Source organism: Tyto alba, unplaced genomic scaffold (genome assembly GCF_018691265.1).
Source record: "Tyto alba isolate M040663 unplaced genomic scaffold, T.alba_DEE_v4.0 Super-Scaffold_2, whole genome shotgun sequence".
Lineage (NCBI taxonomy): Eukaryota > Metazoa > Chordata > Aves > Strigiformes > Tytonidae > Tyto > Tyto alba.
In genome coordinates, this window is record NW_024881282.1 from 77,532,234 (window position 1) to 77,552,402 (window position 20,169).

The 20,169-nt window shown below is 37.3% G+C and overlaps 1 protein-coding gene across 12 annotated transcripts in view; it reads right to left on the reverse strand.

Annotated features, from left to right (window-relative positions):
- The window catches only part of MAGI2 (membrane associated guanylate kinase, WW and PDZ domain containing 2), a 794,831-nt gene that overhangs the window by 95,418 nt on the left and 679,244 nt on the right, over nt 1–20,169 (reverse strand). For 7 of the 12 annotated variants that reach the window (XR_006165279.1, XM_042792123.1, XM_042792119.1 and 4 more), the window contains 5 exons: nt 15,953–15,994; nt 10,377–10,468; nt 4,450–4,642; nt 3,353–3,439; nt 1,085–1,333 (listed from right to left, as the gene is read on the reverse strand). Coding sequence is in view for 11 of the 12 variants with exons in the window: in XM_042792123.1 (XP_042648057.1) it covers nt 1,085–1,333; nt 3,353–3,439; nt 4,450–4,642; nt 10,377–10,468; nt 15,953–15,994 (663 nt within the window). In the remaining variant the exon portion in view is untranslated. The remainder of the gene's footprint in view (nt 1–1,084; nt 1,334–3,352; nt 3,440–4,449; nt 4,643–10,376; nt 10,469–15,952; nt 15,995–20,169) is intronic. The other 5 variants (XM_042792121.1, XM_042792126.1, XM_042792122.1 and 2 more) reach the window with 3 other exon arrangements.

Sequence of the window (20,169 nt, forward strand, 5' to 3'; positions counted from 1 at the left end):
TACAGTCTTAGTCGCTTTTCTATTATGAATTTAGAAGAGTGAAATCTGGCCCTAAAAGTTGAACTTGTGATTTTATTTCCTCAGGAACCAGTTTTGGGTAAAAGATCAGTTTCTTCAAAACATGTTTTGAATGCAAGGCAAGGACTGCATTAGGTTGCAAGTTGCAAACTGACAAATGTTCTCACTTGTCTTGGTTTTTAAGCAGTGGTTAGTATTCACAATTTCAGATGTATTTTGTGGGAGATGTGGATGTGTCTCAACATAAAGCCTCTTATACTTCCTCCTTCCAATGGGCTCAGCTCTCAGCTGGTTAAATGCCATCTGAAACACCCAAAGGTGCCCCTGTACCTGCAGCTGCCACAATCAAAGGGTCTGAGCTTCCTGTAGGTCCAATGTCACATCTGCCTGACCTCTCCCTAGATGTACCCAGAACATCTCAAAAGGAACCAGATGCCTGTATTAAAGCAAATCAAAGTTGAGCTCCAGCAAACATTACTTTTCTGGACAGAAAGTGAGCTATAATTATTAAGGGCATATCTTCCCACTATATACATCATCTCCCTGTACTCAGTTGTAACTTTTACATTATCTATACTCCAGCCAGTTAAAAAATCAGCCTCTCTGCACCTGTGTCTAACGAGTCTTCCCATTTCCCAGTTGCTTCTGCAGTGCCCTAACTGGACAACTGCTGACATGGGGTTTGCTGCAATCCAAGCTTTTATTTCAACTTTCTGAACTTCATCTTGATTAAAAAAAAAAAAAAAAAAAAAAAAAAAGTAAAGCAACGTGTCTCTTTGGAATATAGGAACAGAGAAAATCTACCTTCTGGGTGAATCCTGTCATACTCTGAGAGCCAAATAAGTGTGTGAAGCACAGATCTCAGAGGCCAGAATAACCTTTGGTTTTGTCCAAGACACAACAGACAAACAAACGGTGCCCCTGGAAGCAACCTTGAGAGTCTCTTCAGTTTTAACCTCTGCAGCGACTAATTAGCATGTCATGTTTGAATTTATTTATTTATTTATTTATTTAAATTTGGGGAGAACTTGGAAAAAATATAAACTGAAAAGTGTGATTTACTTACTTATTGTGGACCCAGATTCGGGCCTGTTCAGGGAACTGATGATGACAAATCCAAAGCCTTCATTCTCCTTGCGGTGGATCACCACGTCGCTGGTTTGCAGGCTGTGAGAAGTGAAGCCCTCGGGGGGTGTAGCATTGCTACTAGAGACAGCGTGATTACTGTTAGCATACGTAGTGTAGTCACTTCTTGGAGAACTGTGGTGAGTGGACACCGAGCCTGGGCTTCTGCCGTTCTCTGGGCACGGTTCTCCTACAACATAATTCACACCAGTATTACAGTCTGACTTGCTCAGTGGTTCTGTGATTTACAGTACATTTGCCAGTGCAACATGAATACAGTTGACTGCCTATAGCCCAGACTACCGCAAGTATTAAACTGGGAGCTGTAATAGATGCAGAGACAGGAATCTACAGTTATGCAAAACATTCAAAGTCTATCAGATAACGCAAGCGTGAACACTCACTGCTAAGCTATCTACAAGGGAGGAAAGGAAAGTAAGAAACAGTGGCTATTTGGTTTCCAAAAACATTAACAAGCACTATTCCCTTGTCTGCTGGTTGATCTGTCATCAAGAGAAAAATGTGACCGTCTAATCCAATATAATATTATTTGTGTTTGGATTAAAAGAATTTAAACAGGCAGCTAACATAGAGTAATTAGGATTAGCTGCATAATATTCTTCTTACAAGTTGATTAACATGCTCAAAATATGTTCATAGAACAGAGCAGTTATACAATGAAAAATAATAACAAATAGTTTTTCTGTGGGTGTCATGACAGAAGCAGTGGTCATTTAAATGTTTGAAAATGCTCGTGTGGTGAGTTCAGAAGGGCATAAATGAAAATGGAGTCCATCCACTCTTCAGTACTGCTTTATAGTAACAAGAATAGGGAACAAGTTAAGTCTTGTGGGATTACACACTTTTTTAGTACAGGCATTTTGGCAATTGAAAACAGTAAAGATACACTTCCAGATGGGAAAAAAAGATTTATATTCCTGGCAGATCTAAGTTGTTTACACAAATCAGCATTTATTGACAGTTTTAATAGAAAACTTTCAGATGAATGTAAGTAATATGCTTTCTGTTCAGAGCAATGAGAGTGGCAGAGTCATTCTACTGAACATGCGAAGAGCTTACACATACACACATACATCCTAGGAAGAGAGCTTGCAAATTAGACCTTCAGTGTGTATATATTAATAAAATAAACATCATCCAAGGACAAGCTGTTGTTTTCTCAGTCAGGTGTGTCCTTTAGCAGTCCTTCTGCAACTATGAAATAAAGTGATTAGAGAGAATAAAGAGGAAGAAAAACAAACAATTATTATATTCCTACATTAGAATTGAAAATCTTCAAGAGTTACTGAACCAAATCTGCAACTAAATGCCACAGTCAGTGACAAGAGAGATCTCATTTTCTGGCTGTCATGTTTCAGAAAGCTGAATATTGTTTATGTCAGTATGGCTGCAATAGAAATGAAATTATCTTACCCTGCAGAATGACCAAGATCTGGCTTGGTCATAAAAGAATGCAACTGAATGCCATTAAGTATAGGAAAAGAAAGATAAAGGAAGAAAAGTTTAAATGGCTATTTGGTTGTCAGCTGTGTAATAGATATTCATCAGAAAAATTATATTTTGCTTCTGCTTGTGAAAAAATGGCATTTCAATCCATGTTGTTCTGAATGCCATATTTTCCTAATAATTTTTTTTCCCAGAGCTTGTGAATGGTGATTTTCTGTTCCAGATCTGGGCAAGTATCTGTGCAAAATGGTAATTCCAGGAAATGGCTAAGATACGTACATCAGATATCAGGCAGGCAAGGAAAGTCGCAGATCCTTCTGTTGTATACATTCACGCTAGTGAGAAATCCACACTAAATCAATTGGTCTGATGTGTTAGTATAACATTTTTCAGTCATGCCCAACATCAGTCATTTTAAAACGCTTCCACATAGCTTATGTTGTAACACACCAAATTAAAATCCTGTTCAGCTCCTGAAACGCTTAAACATTAATGAGTTACACACTATACTCCCCGGTGTGGCACTCTCAAGGCCCAAGAATAACTCCAGGTGTTTTACCAGCTTGCTTCATTTTCTGTGCCAGGAGACCAGAGTGTCTAATAGACCCTTTTATTTAATATTTAACAAGCAGCAGCCAAGGCTGGCATTCATTCTGTGCTAACCCTCTTGCTAATTTTGCCTGCAGTCTGTACAGCCGGCTGACCCAGGAAAGGTGCTATTCGCAAGCACTCGGCGGATTACCTTGGTTATTGGCCATTTTCCTAGAGCTGGGGGAGCTGCGAGGGGGCGTCGCGCCGGGCGGAGGGGGACCTTTCTGGCTGGAGGACTCTGGAGTCAGTAACAGAAGAAAGTCAGTCCCGCGAGAGCGCGGCTGGCAGGGAGCTGCGGTGCCGCAGTGGGAGGGGGACTGCGAAGACGAAGGTGAGTGGGAGGGCAGCTTTTTGGCAGGGGAGCGAAGGGGAACGGTGCAGGCAACAAGAGCGGATCTAGGGCACGGGAAGGCAGACGACAGGACAGTCTGGGAACGTGGTTTTGCTCATTTCTGGTGCCTCAGAGAAGTGTACTCACCACAAATGTTTTAAAAGTTCTTGAACTTCTTTCCTTGAGCAAGCAAAGGTTGCAATCGAATGGCAGCAAATTATCCCATTAAGGCTTTAATAGATGCTGCCACACAGTTTTCCAGGTTCCAGTGATTTTCAGTAATTGTGACCAAGCTAGTCTAAAGGTTTAATTTACTTCCAATTCTTCATATTGGTTTAGGTTTATTTTCTGAATGTGTCTGCTTGAAGGAAGGATCCGGCCCTGTTCCTAGGAGCCACTTTTGCCATACAGAAGGTTTTCAGTCAGCTTGCCTTGCAGTTAGGGGGGGAAAATTCCGAGTGACATCAGTGAGACCAGAAATGGGCGTTTAACACATAAAAGAGTGAAATGAGTTCCTGCTCTAAACAGTTAACAGTCTTTGAGCCTTTCTCTGATTGCTTATTGACACAGTCAGCTTTAACATCTTTAACTTAGGTGAACGTTTTGTCCCAAAATTGGACAAGAGGAGACAGCACAGACCAAGACAGCATGGAACAAATCCAGAGCACTCATGATCACCACACCGGGGTTGCAATTATTTACACTTCTGAAGGAAACAACACTCAGCTGTAGTGTTTTTGTCACAGAAACAAAGAACACATATTTACAATTATTCTTTTTTCAGAATGACACAAATATTCACTTTGATTTTAATTTTTTATATATATATTTTTTTTTTTTTTTTTTTAAACAGCAGCTGCTTGTGCTGCCAGCATTGAGATCTGTTTCTCCTTTCACCTTTCCCAGCCTTCACTCACCCGTGGGTAGCACCTTTCTCCTCACAGTAAGATTCACTTGCCCGTTTCGGGCAGCGTTATGCATAAGATCAATCACATATCGGTGGGTTTTGCCGGCCACTGGAATCCCATCTACATACACCAGCTCATCACCAGGATGGAGACGACCATCTCGGTCTGCTGAGCCCATGGCAATTACTGCTCCGATGAGAATCTAGGCAGCAAAGAAACAAAATCCTGTCATATATACACTGAGCCTCCAATTTAGTGCCATGAATGTTGCAGTGATTTTCCCTTTCTTTTGAAATTAAGCTAGGGATTCAGTGCAGGGGAAGAGATCTGTGTGTGTCTGAAAGCTGTGCTCCTCCTCTGTGGGTGTGACTGAAGATGCTTCCTTGCCTTTGGTAGGAAGGTAAGATGTTTCCTACCTGCGTAGGAGTGATACACCTGAGAATCCTGATCTAACGATGATCTACCTGATATCTTCAGATCAAGACAATCTGTCTATAAGGAGTGTTGAATTTATATAGATTACATTATGTAGAAGATCTAAACAAATTAATTCCATGTAAGGGTCCTTTTGACTTAAAATTAGTTAGTCTGTGTATTATCAAAGGTTCCTCACTGCTGTGTGATCTAAGCACCGGGAGTAATACACTTAAGGTCCGCAGTGGAGTCCCACTACACAGAGTTTGCTCTGGGTTTCTTTACGGGAGAAAAAGTGCTATATCAAATGTTGTTACTCATAATGAATAATTGCTCAGGTATTGGTTGATTAACAAAATGGAAAAAGAGGAAAAATGTCAGTTTACTCTGGGCAGATGTTGTTTTCCCAAATCGACATTTAAATGTAATTTGTATGGGACATATAAACTAGTGAAAAATCTGTTCAAAACCTTTTAATGACTTTCTCCACTTTCTATGCACATAAATTCACATAATTTATTAGAAGAAGACGTATATATTTTCCCTGTGGAATAACTGGTAAAACAGTTGAGATTGATTCAAACAAAACCTGCTTTCTTTGAAAGAATATTAAAGCATTCACAGAGCCTGTTCCAAATTTTTTTTTCTCTTGTTCAGTGTGAGAGTGAGCACAAAAAGATGGATATGACATGCCATGTGACAATCTGCTTTAAATAATAAAAGATAAAAGCTATCAAATATTGCTTTTCATGATGAACTGCAAAGGCTAGATGTGACAGTTATGCAGGTGGTCTTGTGTGTTTTTGTGGTCTTAGCTGCAGAGTTGCAAGTATCCCAGCAGTGTGTTTAAATAATACCCCATGTGGAGTTTGGAGAATTTTCCCCACTTTCTAGCTCCCTTTGGCTCACTTTTGCTTTCAGAACTTAGCAAAGAGAACATGATGTGGCATTTTCCTGCTACCTGGTGTTCCTGGGGTCCTGTTAAGCAGTGCCAGGATGAGTTGCTAGAGAGACTCTTTCAGGTTCTCCATTCTGCTCTTCAAATAGTGAAAGAATATACTTCAAAGCTTTGGAAAATACTTTGTGCAAAATCCAACTATGAAATAATTATTTATGCTTCTTTACTGGACAGGAAAAAACTGTCCAAAGCTACATTTAGTTATGTCTCCACAAAGTATTCTTAAAACCCTTACATTTGGAGATCTTGTATGAGTAAGAAGTTTTTCCTAGTTATTTTGGGAAGAGACATATGATAACCCTCTGCAGCTTGGAAGATTGTAGGGAGTGCCTTCTTCCTTTAGTTTTATTGAGCACTTGCAGCTTTTTTATAATTGGCTGCCAAAGTTTGAATAACTTGTGCATTTTTTACCTTTGGAGAAACACAAATGCATGGTAAACATAGCATGGTAGGTTATCAGTATCTACAGCAAACTGCAAAAACCCTTTCTATTTTTGACTAATTAAGTAATTATTGCTGATATTTCACATGTTCACAGTGGAATGTGATTGTCTCACTCATGGAAGTGGTGGAACTGATGCTTAACACAAGCAGCAGAGTCCTACTTTAAACACTTCAGGTAGGTGTGTTTGCCAAGATGGTGGCTACTATATCTGTTCTTGAGTATATTTAATAACAAGAATAACTTATTTTTCCTTCATTTTCATTTTCCGTGTCTGAACATTTTTCTTATCCAGTATCAGTATGGCTGAGTAGTTTTCATAATAGTTATAAATTCTACAAGCAAAACACAAATTAGAAAAATATTTATCAGAATTATATTACCACTATAATACTGGCATGAGATTACTTTGAATGTGTGAGGAAAATTATGATGACATGTGGGCAATAAAGAGTGTGTTGTAGACAAAAGGGAAAGTTTCACCAATTGTTTGAGATTAAACATCAGAAATGCTGGAATTAAGAAGATTGTGGCAGAGTATAATCTGAAATTGAAGCCTGGGTCTATTAACTCATACATGTTAATCTATTGTGATACTGAGTTTCTTTGTGATTCTTGGTAATTTTGTTTCAGTTTCTGTTTATTTGAACATGACACAGCTTCACAGGTACCCAGTAAAATTTAAGTAATACACATAAAAGGTGTGATTCATCTCACCTAATTATAAGTGTCTGTGATGTCTAAATCCAAGGTAATCATCTGAGCTCTGTCTAATCACTGCTAAAAACAGGAGTTCCTAAAGTGTGGTCTGGATTATCCTAACATTTTACTCTATGGACATCTGTTATGTTTTAGCAATGTCTGTTTCCTGGCACTGATCATAAAAGGACTATAGACATACGTCTTGTAGGCATTTGTGAGACGAATCCTAGTCAATCTGTACTTAAAAGGTGAAATTCTTCATGTAATTATGTATATGTTCCTGTGATTTTGAGTTTGAGCCGCTCAAATGTATCCAAAATGCTCTACTTTTGGACGGCAATTTGTACCTTCAGTAAAGTTCCAATTTATGCATATTTTCAACCTTTCAATGACACTATCATTCACTGTAATAGAGACAGATTATCTCTAACTCCTCAAGTTACTGGGAGATGTGATAAATACCTGTGGTGGTATGATCTCATGAAATTTGAGAGGTGATTAGAAGTGACACAACCCACAGTCTTGATATTTGAAATTTCTCAATAAATTTAAGTATCTCATTTGGAAAGCATCTTTATGACTACAAATATGGAAAGTGGAATTGTCCAGCAGCACTTTCTCCTTCTAAGATGCCAGGTAACAGATATAACTAGAAAGAAACTAAGTTATAGTCCCTATACAGTGTCATCATTATCTTTTTAAAAAAAACTTCATGCGGACTCTACTTCTTTGTAAAACTTACTGCCTTATGCTGAAGAATCCATATTCCTTTATAGAAACCAAACCACAAAGACAAAAGGCAATGAAAGCTTCCTTTTGTTCTGTGTTACCTGACTGCACAGCAGGAGAGCTGAAACAAACATTTCAAAGCGTGTCAGTTCTTATTTCATAAGAAATGCAGGGGTTCGGAGGACAGATAGAAACTGCCTCTCCTTTTCTTGGGGTGAAAGAAATGGGAGGCTGCAGGTGGGCTGTCCATGGGGGAGCAGGGAAGCAGTGGAGGAGAGAAAACAGAGTTAAGGAGTCTTGTATTTTGAATACAAAATAGATGGAAACTAGAAAAAGTGGAATGCATCTGTCATCTTTATTAGTGATGAATTTCAGCAGTGAAAACAAGTAGATGAGCAACAATGAGGGAGTGAGATTTGAGAAGTTCAGCACTGCAACACCTACCTCTAAGGAGGTGCCTTTTTGCCATGTAGGATCCCCAGCCTCAAGCTGAGATCCTATTCATTCCTGAGGACTTTGAGACATGGTTTGTGGGGAGACATAAAGCCTGTTAGATTGATACATCTGGGGAAAAAAATGCTTTTGTCTTTGCAAGCCCTTAAATAGAGATAGCAACCTTGAGGCTAAGTTCAGGTGGAGAGGAATTTTCAGCAGGACAGTGAGGTGTCTTAGAAGGTGTTTTACAGAAGTCAGCATTTTTGGTCCTGCTTTCCAAAAATAGCAAGGTGCTTATCTCTGCACTCAGTATCCAGCTATGACTCTTTGACTTTGGACAGTAAAGCCAGGTCATTTCTTTGCTGAAAAGAAACTAAAAAAAGCTGTTTCCCCTGTAACAGTTCAGTGCATAATGCATGTAGCTAGGAGACAAAAGACTTGTTTTCAAATTCCCACTCCCAAATTGTTGAGCAGAGACATAAATTCAGGTCTCCCACAACTCTGGCATGTACTCTTAACCATCAGAATACTAGATATGCTAAAACAGTTTTCTTGCAGTCCTTTAGGTTGAAATCATTCCACTTTATATAAATAATCAGATTTTAGATGAAGAATTTGAGCTGCACTTTACCCTATTTATCCATGAGAATGGTGTAAACTTCCAAACTGCAGAGCCAGTCAGACACTCAGTATGTGATGACTTAATTATCTATTTGTAATGAAAAAAGCACTAAAGGAGACACCAAGACAGACTTTCCCAGAATACTGAGCAGCCCTGTAGCCAGGGACAGTTTCCTGGAAGGTGGGAAATGTCACTAGGCACTACTGTCCAAAGCAGGCAGAGGGATATTTCCAAATCTTCCACTAGTGCCAATTCTATGCAGGATAAAATGATCATATGGGACATTTCTTCTAGCTCCTAACAGACTTCATTTTTGGAATCACCCAGCAGGTGAGCTTTGAGAATCAGTACTGGCTGGGCCATCCAGAAAGGACAGGAAAAATACTTAGTTGGAGAATGTACAGATAATGGCTCAGTGGCCTTTATTTTATGTGTGCTAGGACATGCTCCATGGAAGAAAGTTAGATGCTAGAGGGGCTTCAGGCCCACTGCACGTGTAGATGAAGAAATGGTGCTTTTTTTGGAGTCCTTCTGTATAGCTACACCTTATTTAGCTTTAAAAATCCATTCCAAAGCACTTATTCTAAAATAGAGTCTCTGCATTTTAATCAGCACTTGAGGTACCTTTTTTAGATTACAGTGCATTTGTTTCTTTTTACAGGAGGCATCCACAAAATATGAATGTTTATCAGTCAGTACTTTGACAGATGTTGACAGTTTTAAAATAGATGAACTTCTTTGTTTTTTTCAGAGCCATGTGTTGGTTAATGTTAGTGCTTGAATGACAACTATATCATTCTGTATTAATTTGAATATATAAATCTATCAATGAGTTATACATTATCTCAGTAATATGGTAACACAGGACTCAGACTATGCATATGGTTGTAATAATAAAACGTTATGGTTATCAGTTTGGGATTAGTCCTCACTGACAAACCACAGTTACATCATCAAAGTTATTCTGAACGAGTACTAACTGTACCTGTTCTCTAAAATTTATAGTATTTATATATACCACTAATTTACCAAAATGTGTACACATTTATTTTAAAATTGTGTATGTATTTTATTTTATATTTTATTTCACCTGCAATGAATCTACAACAGCTTTGTTACATGTTATCAGGTTATGGGGATGTCTCCCTCCTAATGGTATAAAGCTATCATTTTTATGCCTGATGCATCACATGAAGTTGTCATCTAACCTGGAACATGTACTGCTGTTTCCTGGTGGGGCCTTCTGTGTTTCTGGGAATAAACTGCATTGTCAACAGTATCTTTTAACCTCATGCATATATATAGTCTGCCTACACTGAACACAGTTATACAGTTTTACATAATCTGATTTTTAAAATCTTATGCTTAAACTAGGTTTTGAAAAGTCAATATTAAAACATGCCAGGCCATACTCTGCTGTAAAGGGCTGAGTGGTGCACTGTTTCTGACTTAATTGCTTCTGATTCTAACTTAACATAATGTGACATCTTTTAGATGCAGACAACCTGAGAGTTCTGTCTTTTTCTATCAATGAATAAAAAAGCCATTTCACTTATAGCCTTAACATGGTGTTCATTTGTGTTCAGCTTTACACAGATTTTAGAGTTATGAAAAGTCAGGAAGAAATAACTCACGGGTTGTCCAGGCTCATCTCCTCCCAGGATCCTGAAGCCAAACCCAGACTCCATTCTCCGAAGATGAACATCCAGCTCCTTGTAATCGGGACCTGGTTTAAAGGGAAATCCCACTGAGCAAAGAATTTTGGATTTGTCTTGAGAATTTGCACCATCTTCCCTCCCACCTTGTGTTCATTGCACATGACTAATGGCATCCTGGTTAGAGCTGGTGGAAACAAATGGGACACAACGTGTTGTACAAAGACAAGGAGGAGACTTGAAAATGTACATATCTCCTGAAGGATGATTATGTTCCATAGAATACAATAAATTAAGCTGGAACACATTCACAGAAAAACAGTACTGGAAAAATCTGTCCAAAATGGAAGTTATAAAGATGCCTTCTTCCTACAACTGAATGCATAATATACTGCTGTTCATCCACCTCTGGTATTTAATTTGTGTTTTCCTTGCAGTTCATTAAAGCCTATAGAGAATAAAGTGAAATGGGTGATAGAGATACACAGAAAAATTATCAGTCCAACTTACAAATGAGGAATAATCATTACAGGCCACTTTATTTCCACATAAGATATAAAGCAGTATGTCTTTGTATGTAATGTAGCTTTTATGTACTCCACTTCCAGGTAATACCCTCAATAAAGAGCTTTGACGAAAGCTATCATAATAAGCCTCTGAGTTTTAGGGTTTAAACTGAAAGCTAACATCATTAACTTGAACTCCTTAATGCTACTCAGTTAAAGTCTCAACAGCTTTATGAATCATTAAGATTGTGCTTCCATATGCCTGTATAACTTGCCTGTAAACATATATTCTGCCCTGGAATATATCAGTTCAGGAACATATTGTTTTTTAAAAGTCAGTTTCTTATAAAAGTGTCTTTAGCTTCATTTGAAAGAGCCCATTGTTTTGGGTCTTGATGCCCTCAAAATACAAAAGACAAATTTTTAATAAAATTTCAAATAGTATAAGGTGAAACCATAAGCAGTTAGAGGACTAAGAAGTTGTTTATTTTGACTATCATTTTGTCTGTATGCTCAGAGGTGCTTTAGGCTCATCATCTAAAGCAGGACAGTGCAGGAATGGTCTTTTGTACAGATTGCACTCTGGTCTATAAATTGTGACAGCTTTTGGCCAGTTTCAGCTTGTTGCCAATTCCAATAGACAAAAAGGGATGAGAAGGTTTATTTCAGCAAACTGTTCGTAGTGTCTCCAGTTGTGCCTTGTTTCCTCAGGAGGGAAGAGAATACAGATGGCTGAAATACTGTACTTCTGCGACTCTCATTTACAGATGCCCCCCCAGAGCCATCAGTGGACACCTCACAAACTGTGGAGTTGGGCAGATCTCAGCTTTAGTCTGGGATTAAAGCCAATTCATTTTCAGTCAGGTTTTGCAAAGACAGACAGAACTACATGCAGTGGCTCTATACTATGCCCATGCAATAAAAATCTTCCCTAGACAGCAGCATAGTGCATTAGTTCAGCAATATATATTGGTATGAGCGAGACTGAATCACAAATATTTCAACTGGTAAAACAAAAGCTTTACCGTTCCCTGCCAACTTGCTTCTCATATGTTTATATGAAAAACCCAAACAGATCCTAACATCTTATTATCCTGACTTTTTTTCAATTTATTTGATAAGTGTCTCAACAGTGAATAAAAGAACAAATGAAGTTTCAAAGTTGTGAGACACAAAGGAATTTTAAGGTGAAAGCAATTCCTTATCTTTACCTGATTTGCTGTGTCTAAGTGTAACAAGGATAGGACTTAGTACTAGGGAGAGGGCTCTGTAGATAGACAGTAGGATCATCATTTATAGCCCATGTCTAACACTCTAGGCACTGTTTTCAACAGTCTGTCACAAACCAAGTACTATCTTTATTTGTGCACATGTGAATGAAAAATCACAGCCGGGAATACATTAAGGAAGTATAAGAATGTCAAGTTGTGAAGAATACATGCTCTGGCAGGCTGAGATGAAAACATCCCTCAAACACATACATTGACAAAGCTGATCCAAACCAGTATTGGCACCAGACTCCAAAATAAGAGGTACTATGTTTTTTTTAAAGAGGCTGTATTTCTATCCATTTAGAATGGAATAGTTAAGCCAGGATGACCATTAAGAGGTTTAGGCTAAAAATACTGTATATGGGCATACTTTTCCATGAGCTCTAACACTATTCAGAAACCTTTGGATTAATTGACTATGCCACCATGCTTGCTCAGAAGAGCCTTCCTTCCCAAATAGCTGGAAGTCTACAGAGCCCATTCTCAGCCAACTCTTACCAGGCCACTGAAAACTGCATTTAGAAACTAATGTTTTTTTCTGTCCCACCACACAAACAAAACATGGGACTGGAAAGGATCCCTGGGTCATCTAGTCCAGCTCCCTGTTATTGCAAACCTCTGCAAGCAAACAGCACACAGACCTTACCTGTAAAGACAAAGACAAAGAAGATACAGATACCTGAGCTTGTTTGTTGCCTTTGTCACTAGGTCACCTGCCTCATTTAGAATTTTCACTGATGGATTGCACCCTAGGATTTTACTTATTTTTTCACAATAATATCATGCTATCTCCAGCAACTCACTAGTACAGTTAAAAGTGTTTCCTCCACCGCTGTTGCTGGTTGTTTCAGCTTTCATGCTTGGTATGATATGGCTATAGGCTGCACTGACCAGTTCTCCATTGGTCTGGAGACAACTACACCATAGATATCTGAATTTACATGTCTGAATGTGGGCATGATTTCTACCCATCGTTTTTGTGCTTATGCCATTAATGAAAATAACACAGAAGACTTTTTGCAAGACTCTCCACTAATATTATCCTTTTAGTCCAGAAACTGTACTTTTAATAGAATTGCTTATCTGCTTTCTAGCCATTCCTCTTTAAATTTTGTGCTAAACAGTGTTTTCTCCCGGCTAACATGGAAGTGTTTCAATTACAACTGGCATTTTGTAAAATATCTAGTTGATGTCTAGATTGATTAAGCATGCATTGCTTGTTTGGTGTGAAAAATCAGTTCCCAGGTTAGTCTGACACAGTCAAATTTAGGTAAAGTCCTTTTACATTAGGTCTCACTTTATCTCCATATGGGCAGTTTGTCTTTAATCAAAAATATGTTCTAAAGTCTTGATGCTGCTGAGATCCCCTTTTTCCTGCTTGTGAAAGACAAGTACGTTGTTCAAAACTATGTGCTTTTATTACTACCAAGCTCGTGCTCAGTAGATTTAGTAAAAGCCCCTATTATGTGGCGGAAGTTTCAATATTCCTGAAAGTACATTGTTCAAGTATTCTTACCCATGTAAGTGATTACATTTCATCTGATATGTCTTCAATGCTTGCTTCTCTAGGATTCTTGTATTTTTTTTTTTTTCCTTTTTTTTCCCTCACAAAAGACTGTTTGATAAACTAAATTCTGCCTTTTCTTGCTGGAGGTTTTTCAGTTGATCGTACAAAGAAAATTACCTATACTTACAGAAAAATGATGCGCCTGTGACTTGCAATATACTGCAAATTGTTGGTTAATATAACTTCATTATGGAAAATGTGTCTTTTTTTTTCTTTTGGTAAACTAGATTAACACCTTGTGGTTTGTGCCATGTAAGAAGAAATGAATAGGTTTGCAGAAACAGGAGTCAAGCAAAGATGGAATTAGCATAGTCTTTTACACAATTTGTTTATCCTTCCACTCAACTTAATACACCTGAATGTCCCATTTCATTCTCATTTCATTGAAAGGAGAGTTTCAGCTTAAAGTCAATATTTCTGTTTGTATAATATGGGTACTGTGTGCAAGAATTACAACGTTCCCTATTCTCCCTTGCCTTTCTGTATGTTTATATCAGAAAAAGAACTTTAGATTTGCCTGCTAGTAACTTCATGTCTTTTTTATAGTTACAGTATTTTGTTTCTTCTTTTTATGTAAAGGAAAACATTCTTAACTGATCATTTGGCCTAGAAGAAGAAAAAAACCCAACAATTCACTTTGGTAGGTTATAAAACTAGCTGGTTTCCCCATAAATTTGGGAATGGTATTGGACAAGGTGTGTTCTGATCATTGCTGCACAGCAAGGATGGTAAAGAGCATTGGGAAATTCTGCTTTCTGGTTCCTGGATGATGGGCAATTTGCTTTAAATGTAAAGGTACCAGAATAGATTGTTACTGAGAAATTTTGAGCTCTCACAGTTGAAAATGTGATTATCAACTCACAGCTACATTTCTGTATTGTATTCATTTGAATTTCTAGGTGAATTACACATTGATAAATGTACATGCAATTGTTTTATGTGGAGAAAATATAACCCTGAAGATAATTAATTCAGTTTCTGTACCAGTCAAGATGCACAAGTGCTATGTGATTTTTATAGTGATAAATCTCATATTTGGGATGATGTTGTATATATTGAGATGGAATTTTTTTCTTTTATTAAAAATCTTCTATATTGCAATTAAAACAAGGATGAAGAGCTTTGTTGTAATAATTTTACAGTCTTTCTGGGTGTACTCAACTTTCCTGCTAAAAATAAAAATTAATTTGAACTCCTTTGCTGAAGACGGTGAAGATTTTTTCCATATAAATCATTACCGTGAATTGTGGCTTGTGATTAACACAAATCTACTGTAACATTTTGTTTGAGTTTCAGATGTTCTTGAAAGATGTGAAATGCTTTAAAACAGCCATGGGCCTGCTGGTCTCCAATGTGAGCAGCTTTTTAAAAAAACATACGTATTTCTTCTTTATATTTAAAGAGAGAAAAAGCTGGTAAATAAAGACTTCAGTATAAAAATCAGCAAAGCAAAAGAAAAAAAAGAATTGGTGTACTACAGAGTTATTCAACTTATAAACACTATTGGGGTATGCAAAACCAGCCCCATATCATACCTAATTTAGGATCTCTGTCCAATCTGTGTTGGACTAGAAAAGACTTTAATGGGATTGTCAAAACAGTCTTTTTTCTATGGGATGCCTGTTTTAACTGTTCACTTAACATAATCACGTTGGGAAATGAAATATTGCTGTTTTTTAAAGAAGTCCGTTGTAACTTTGCAAGACCAATGTTGATTCAAACACCCAAAAAAGCTTATATTTTTGAAAGTTTTTGCTTTTGGGTTTTCAAAGAACAAGATATATGTATGGGAGAAAAGAATGGGTGGGTCTGCATTATACATTAGTTCTATTCTTTTGGAAATGAAGATAGACTTAATTTTAGTTTTACACAAAATATTGCTTAAGCTTAGATTTGGGCATGAGCTATAGAGATACATTTTTATGTAAAGAGTTAACACTGATGTATGAAAGTAGACATAAAACATTGTAAAATATATACAAAGACTCACTGAGGAAAAAGAAATACTTTTCCTCGCTCAAAATGAAAATCTATTATAAAAAGATATAGTTAGCATTCTATAACCCCACAAAGTGCATACAAAAATAAAATGGTAACTGGGCAGTCATGACTGGCCGTTATCTAGCGAAATGATTAAAGAAAGAAGAATAACTGAAACATAAAATGAAGGACAATTAGTTTACAGAACAATGAAGGCTGAGGAATACTTGCCAGAGGAATCCACTCGAAAACCAGTCCTGGGCAGCACTTGTTCTGAATAGGAAAATGGGGAGTTAAAGATGAAATACATTTCTCAAGTTATTTAAAGATGTAACATCAACTTATCGGCTGTGTTTTGAATTAATGAAGTAAATTTCTACTTTTTATTGCATTTTTTTTATCCTCCCCTCCTTCCTTACTTCCTAGGTGGTACATGTATTCCCGCTATATGTAGACCTCCCTGTCCATTTCTGTTCCAAATGAAACAGATGGTAAGATGGTAATATTCCTTAAACATAACATAGGTTATGATGAAGACAAAATTGTTGATGTGTTTAAAATTGTGAAAGCTAGTGACAATATCTGTGCTTATTCAAGTACAGCAATAAAAGGGAAAGTTTAATGGCTGTGTTTAGATGACTCAACCACCACTTTTATTCAACTCAATTGTAAAATGTCTTTTATCATTAAGAAGAACAATATTTTTCTAGAAGGATATATGTTTCCAATAGCAACAACTGGTTGTACGTGAAGACAAATGCAGGTAAACCCATTTAACCTACTTTTCATGCAGGTAGTTTCAAAGTATTTGCATTTCACTGGATGAAATGCAGCAAATAACTGATTTGTTTTCATATTCAACTACTTTGCTGACATTAGAGGAATCTGAAACATGTTCATAACTTAATTCATTGTCACACTTCCTTTGCTGATTTTGAAATGTTCTGACCACGATTGTCTGTTTTATTATCTCTGCATCATCTGGAGTGAATTGTAATATATCCCAAACCAGAGGGGATTTCTCTTGGCCTACCAACAACAAAAAGGTAAATAAAGCATTAATGCATTCATGTGGCTCTAAACCAGAATATCATACCATGCATATTTCATGGTATAAATGGGGTAAGCTTTATACACAGAATCTGTAGGACAGTGATGCAACATATTATATGCAGTATATTATCTTCCTGAGATAGAAGGAAAATGGGAGTAGATTTAGTACAGTAAGTAGGTAGTTTCAGGAAGAAAGAATACAGAGAATGCACTGGAGGCCAGCAATTGTTGCTAAGCCTTCTGGAAATATGTGGATGCGGTGAGAGAAATGAGATGACAGTATTTCCTTTGTGGGCAGCTCCCTACCACTTTGGAAGAGTTTGGACTAAAGCTATCTTCCTTCTGGTGGACTGCTGTCTAAAGACAGCATGAACTATAATGGTAGCAGCTGAGTAGTTCATAGTTCACTTGAGTCAATACTGAATTAATGCTCTAAGGCAAAGACATTTTCCCAAAAATGGAGATGGAGGCCACTGAATATCTTATGACTTTTTGGTGAGAGTATTTACATAACAGCCATGACCTGTTCAAATTCAGATGACTGCTACCCTGCTTAACTAAAATAGTCTAGAGATTCTGCTGGATTGGAATATTACTTTGGATTTGGTGATCTTGTATTTATGTTCACTGGCTTTGTTAGGAGTTGTGGCATGTGGGCCATGGTGTTTTAATTTATAGGTGGCCACACATCTTTACTTTGGTGGTTAAAGAACGTAATTCCTTCACACACTTCAGATTTTGTAAAGTGATTTGGCATCCTTCAAGATGAGAGGTGTTATCTAAATGTAAATTATTCCACCAGCACGACTCCTGAAAATCAAAAGCTTTGAAACTGATGCTGCTCCACTGAAAACTTGGAAAAATTACTGTTTTGCTCACATCCTTTCAAGATTTTAATGGAATTCTTAAGAGACAGAATGATTTTAATGTACAAAAAGCAATTGATAGTCCCAGTAAGCTTTTAGTTTTGGAAGGACACAAGCCTTTTCTCTTAGTCATCTAGCTAGAATTACTCTTTGGAGCTGCTGTAAGATTGGTTCATTCTGCGTTTCCATTTTTGTATGTAGTCACCACAATATGTCCCAGAATGAGCCTCAAGCAGCAAAGTGAAAGGAGCACAACTATGCTCAAACTGTGGCAAATCAGGCATCAATTTGCTATGTTACGATAGCCATATATGTTAAGTTAGCAGTACCTTTTTTTGTAAACTATTGCTTGTGGTGAAGCAAAAGTGCCTGTTGTAATTTCCTCCAAAGTTAATCTCATTTAGTCTGATCTGGCTTTTGTTCCTGAATAGGTGTCTTTTCTTTGCCTTGCAGAACTTCATATAGAGTCTTGTGGTGTTGATTATCATCATTCAGCATCTAGCTTTTGTTTTCATTGTAGTTTAGGAATTCACACACAGGAAACTTGTAACTGTGCTGTGTTGAAGGTGTTGAATCAAGCCTTAAAGTTCTTAAATGTATGATCACCAGAAAGATAAACCTAAGTGCAGACTTGTATTTTTGGTAACTACATCAAAGCAACATTCATTTTAGGAAGAATCTGATGTCAGCAGTCTGGGTTGGTGTGCAGTAAGGGATATTTGTAATTGTGTCACTTTGCAAAACAGAATATAATCTCTAAGTAGATGTGCTCATGTAATAGGCAAACTGTTAGCAACTAGTAGAAAACTTCAAAAGAGGAAAGATTTGTGAAGAACATTTAACATATAAGAAGGGACTATATTAGCAATGTCTCCCTATGTCAAATGCAGTGATATAGGCAGTTCTTTTCAAAACTCACATACTTCTGGGCTCAAAGACCCTAGAGAACAGAAATTCCAAATGAAGAGGAAGGACCACCTTGACTGGTCCAAAGCCAAGCAGAATGCATGTCATTTGTGCACATCCTGGTGCCTTGGATCTGCTAAGAACAAACTGATTGAACTGGTAATTTTACCAAAATACTGAGAGACTCTAGAGCAAGCTTTATTTTATAAAAAGCTGTCAGTTAGTTTTTATAGGAAACTAACCTTTACACAAGGCAATTTGAAACTTTCAATTTACTTATTATTAAATTAATTTTGACATTTTCTAAACTTTTACTGTGTTAAGCTTCCTGCCTCCATCTCTTAGGAAATGAGGCAGCAGAAGGTACATTTGGAGAGGCCAGGACAAAAGAGACCAGACTACCCAAAACTGCCACCATGAACAGACACTCAAAGTTCAGAAAGTTTTAAAATGTTGCCATAAGTTTTCTGTATTCTCCATATGAAGCCTTTTTGGTTGAAGTTCTGTGGCTGCATTGCCGTGAGTAGTTGTAGTCTGTTATGTGAAATAAAAATGAAATAATTACAAAGTAGACCTTGAATGAGTAATAAAATACTTGGTAAATTTGCTGCATTTTTTTTTTTAGTTCAGCTAACTTGTTCTAGAAACAAGAATTGGGAAAATAAAACTAAAAAGCCTTCTTCTGAACTGCTGCTTGTATATAAATGTATGTGAAAAAAATCTCCACTATGGGGACTATTCTCTGTGCTCTGGAGAATGAGGATGCATCTGTGCATTTCAGTCTTGTTATACATCAAGATTCCTTCCATATCAGATGAATGCAAAGCCAAGGTTAATTTTGCTAAGATAGAATAGTAAAATCTTGCACATCTGGCTTCATGTTTAATCTAAAATAAATTACTCTCATGGTTTTGAAACTGAAAGCTGCAGAATATTTGTGAAAACAGATAAATAATAAACAAGTTGATACAATCCTGACTTAACTGAAACAAATGGTGAAAATACCAGATTTCTTTGCTGTCAAGATACAGCCCTAGGAGCACAGTTCACCTAGAACATGACACAGGGGTAGTCTTATTTGCACCAGTGGAAACACTGATATTCTCCGAAGGAATAACTATGCTGATGAAAGATAGGAATGATAAAATTTATTATCCATACTGTGTTATTTTCTGGATCATACTTTGTTGAATGCTAAATACATGGAACAAAATTAGGACTAGGAAACATTTATATTTCACCACCTCAGTCCTAGACATGCTTTATGTAAATAGCAGTTTTACAAATGAGCAGAATGAATATGATCATTCTGCAATGACCTTTCCAAAGCTGGGCAAGCAGCAGTTTGGAACAGCATGTGAGCAATGTAGTTCCCACTGGTCTCAAACACTCATGAGCAATACCCCAATGCTTACAAGTCAGTTTTCTTAAAATACATTAACTTCTTAAATACACCCTACCACTCTGCAGATGGAAATCTATTTGTATACCTTTTAGTAAAGGGTAAATTGTTCAAGAGAAAGGAATACTGCATCTTTAATACTGCCATCAGTTGTAAAACTGACACTTCACATTAGCATAGGTCGTTTGGGACCTGCTTTGCGATCCGGCAATCACAATCAC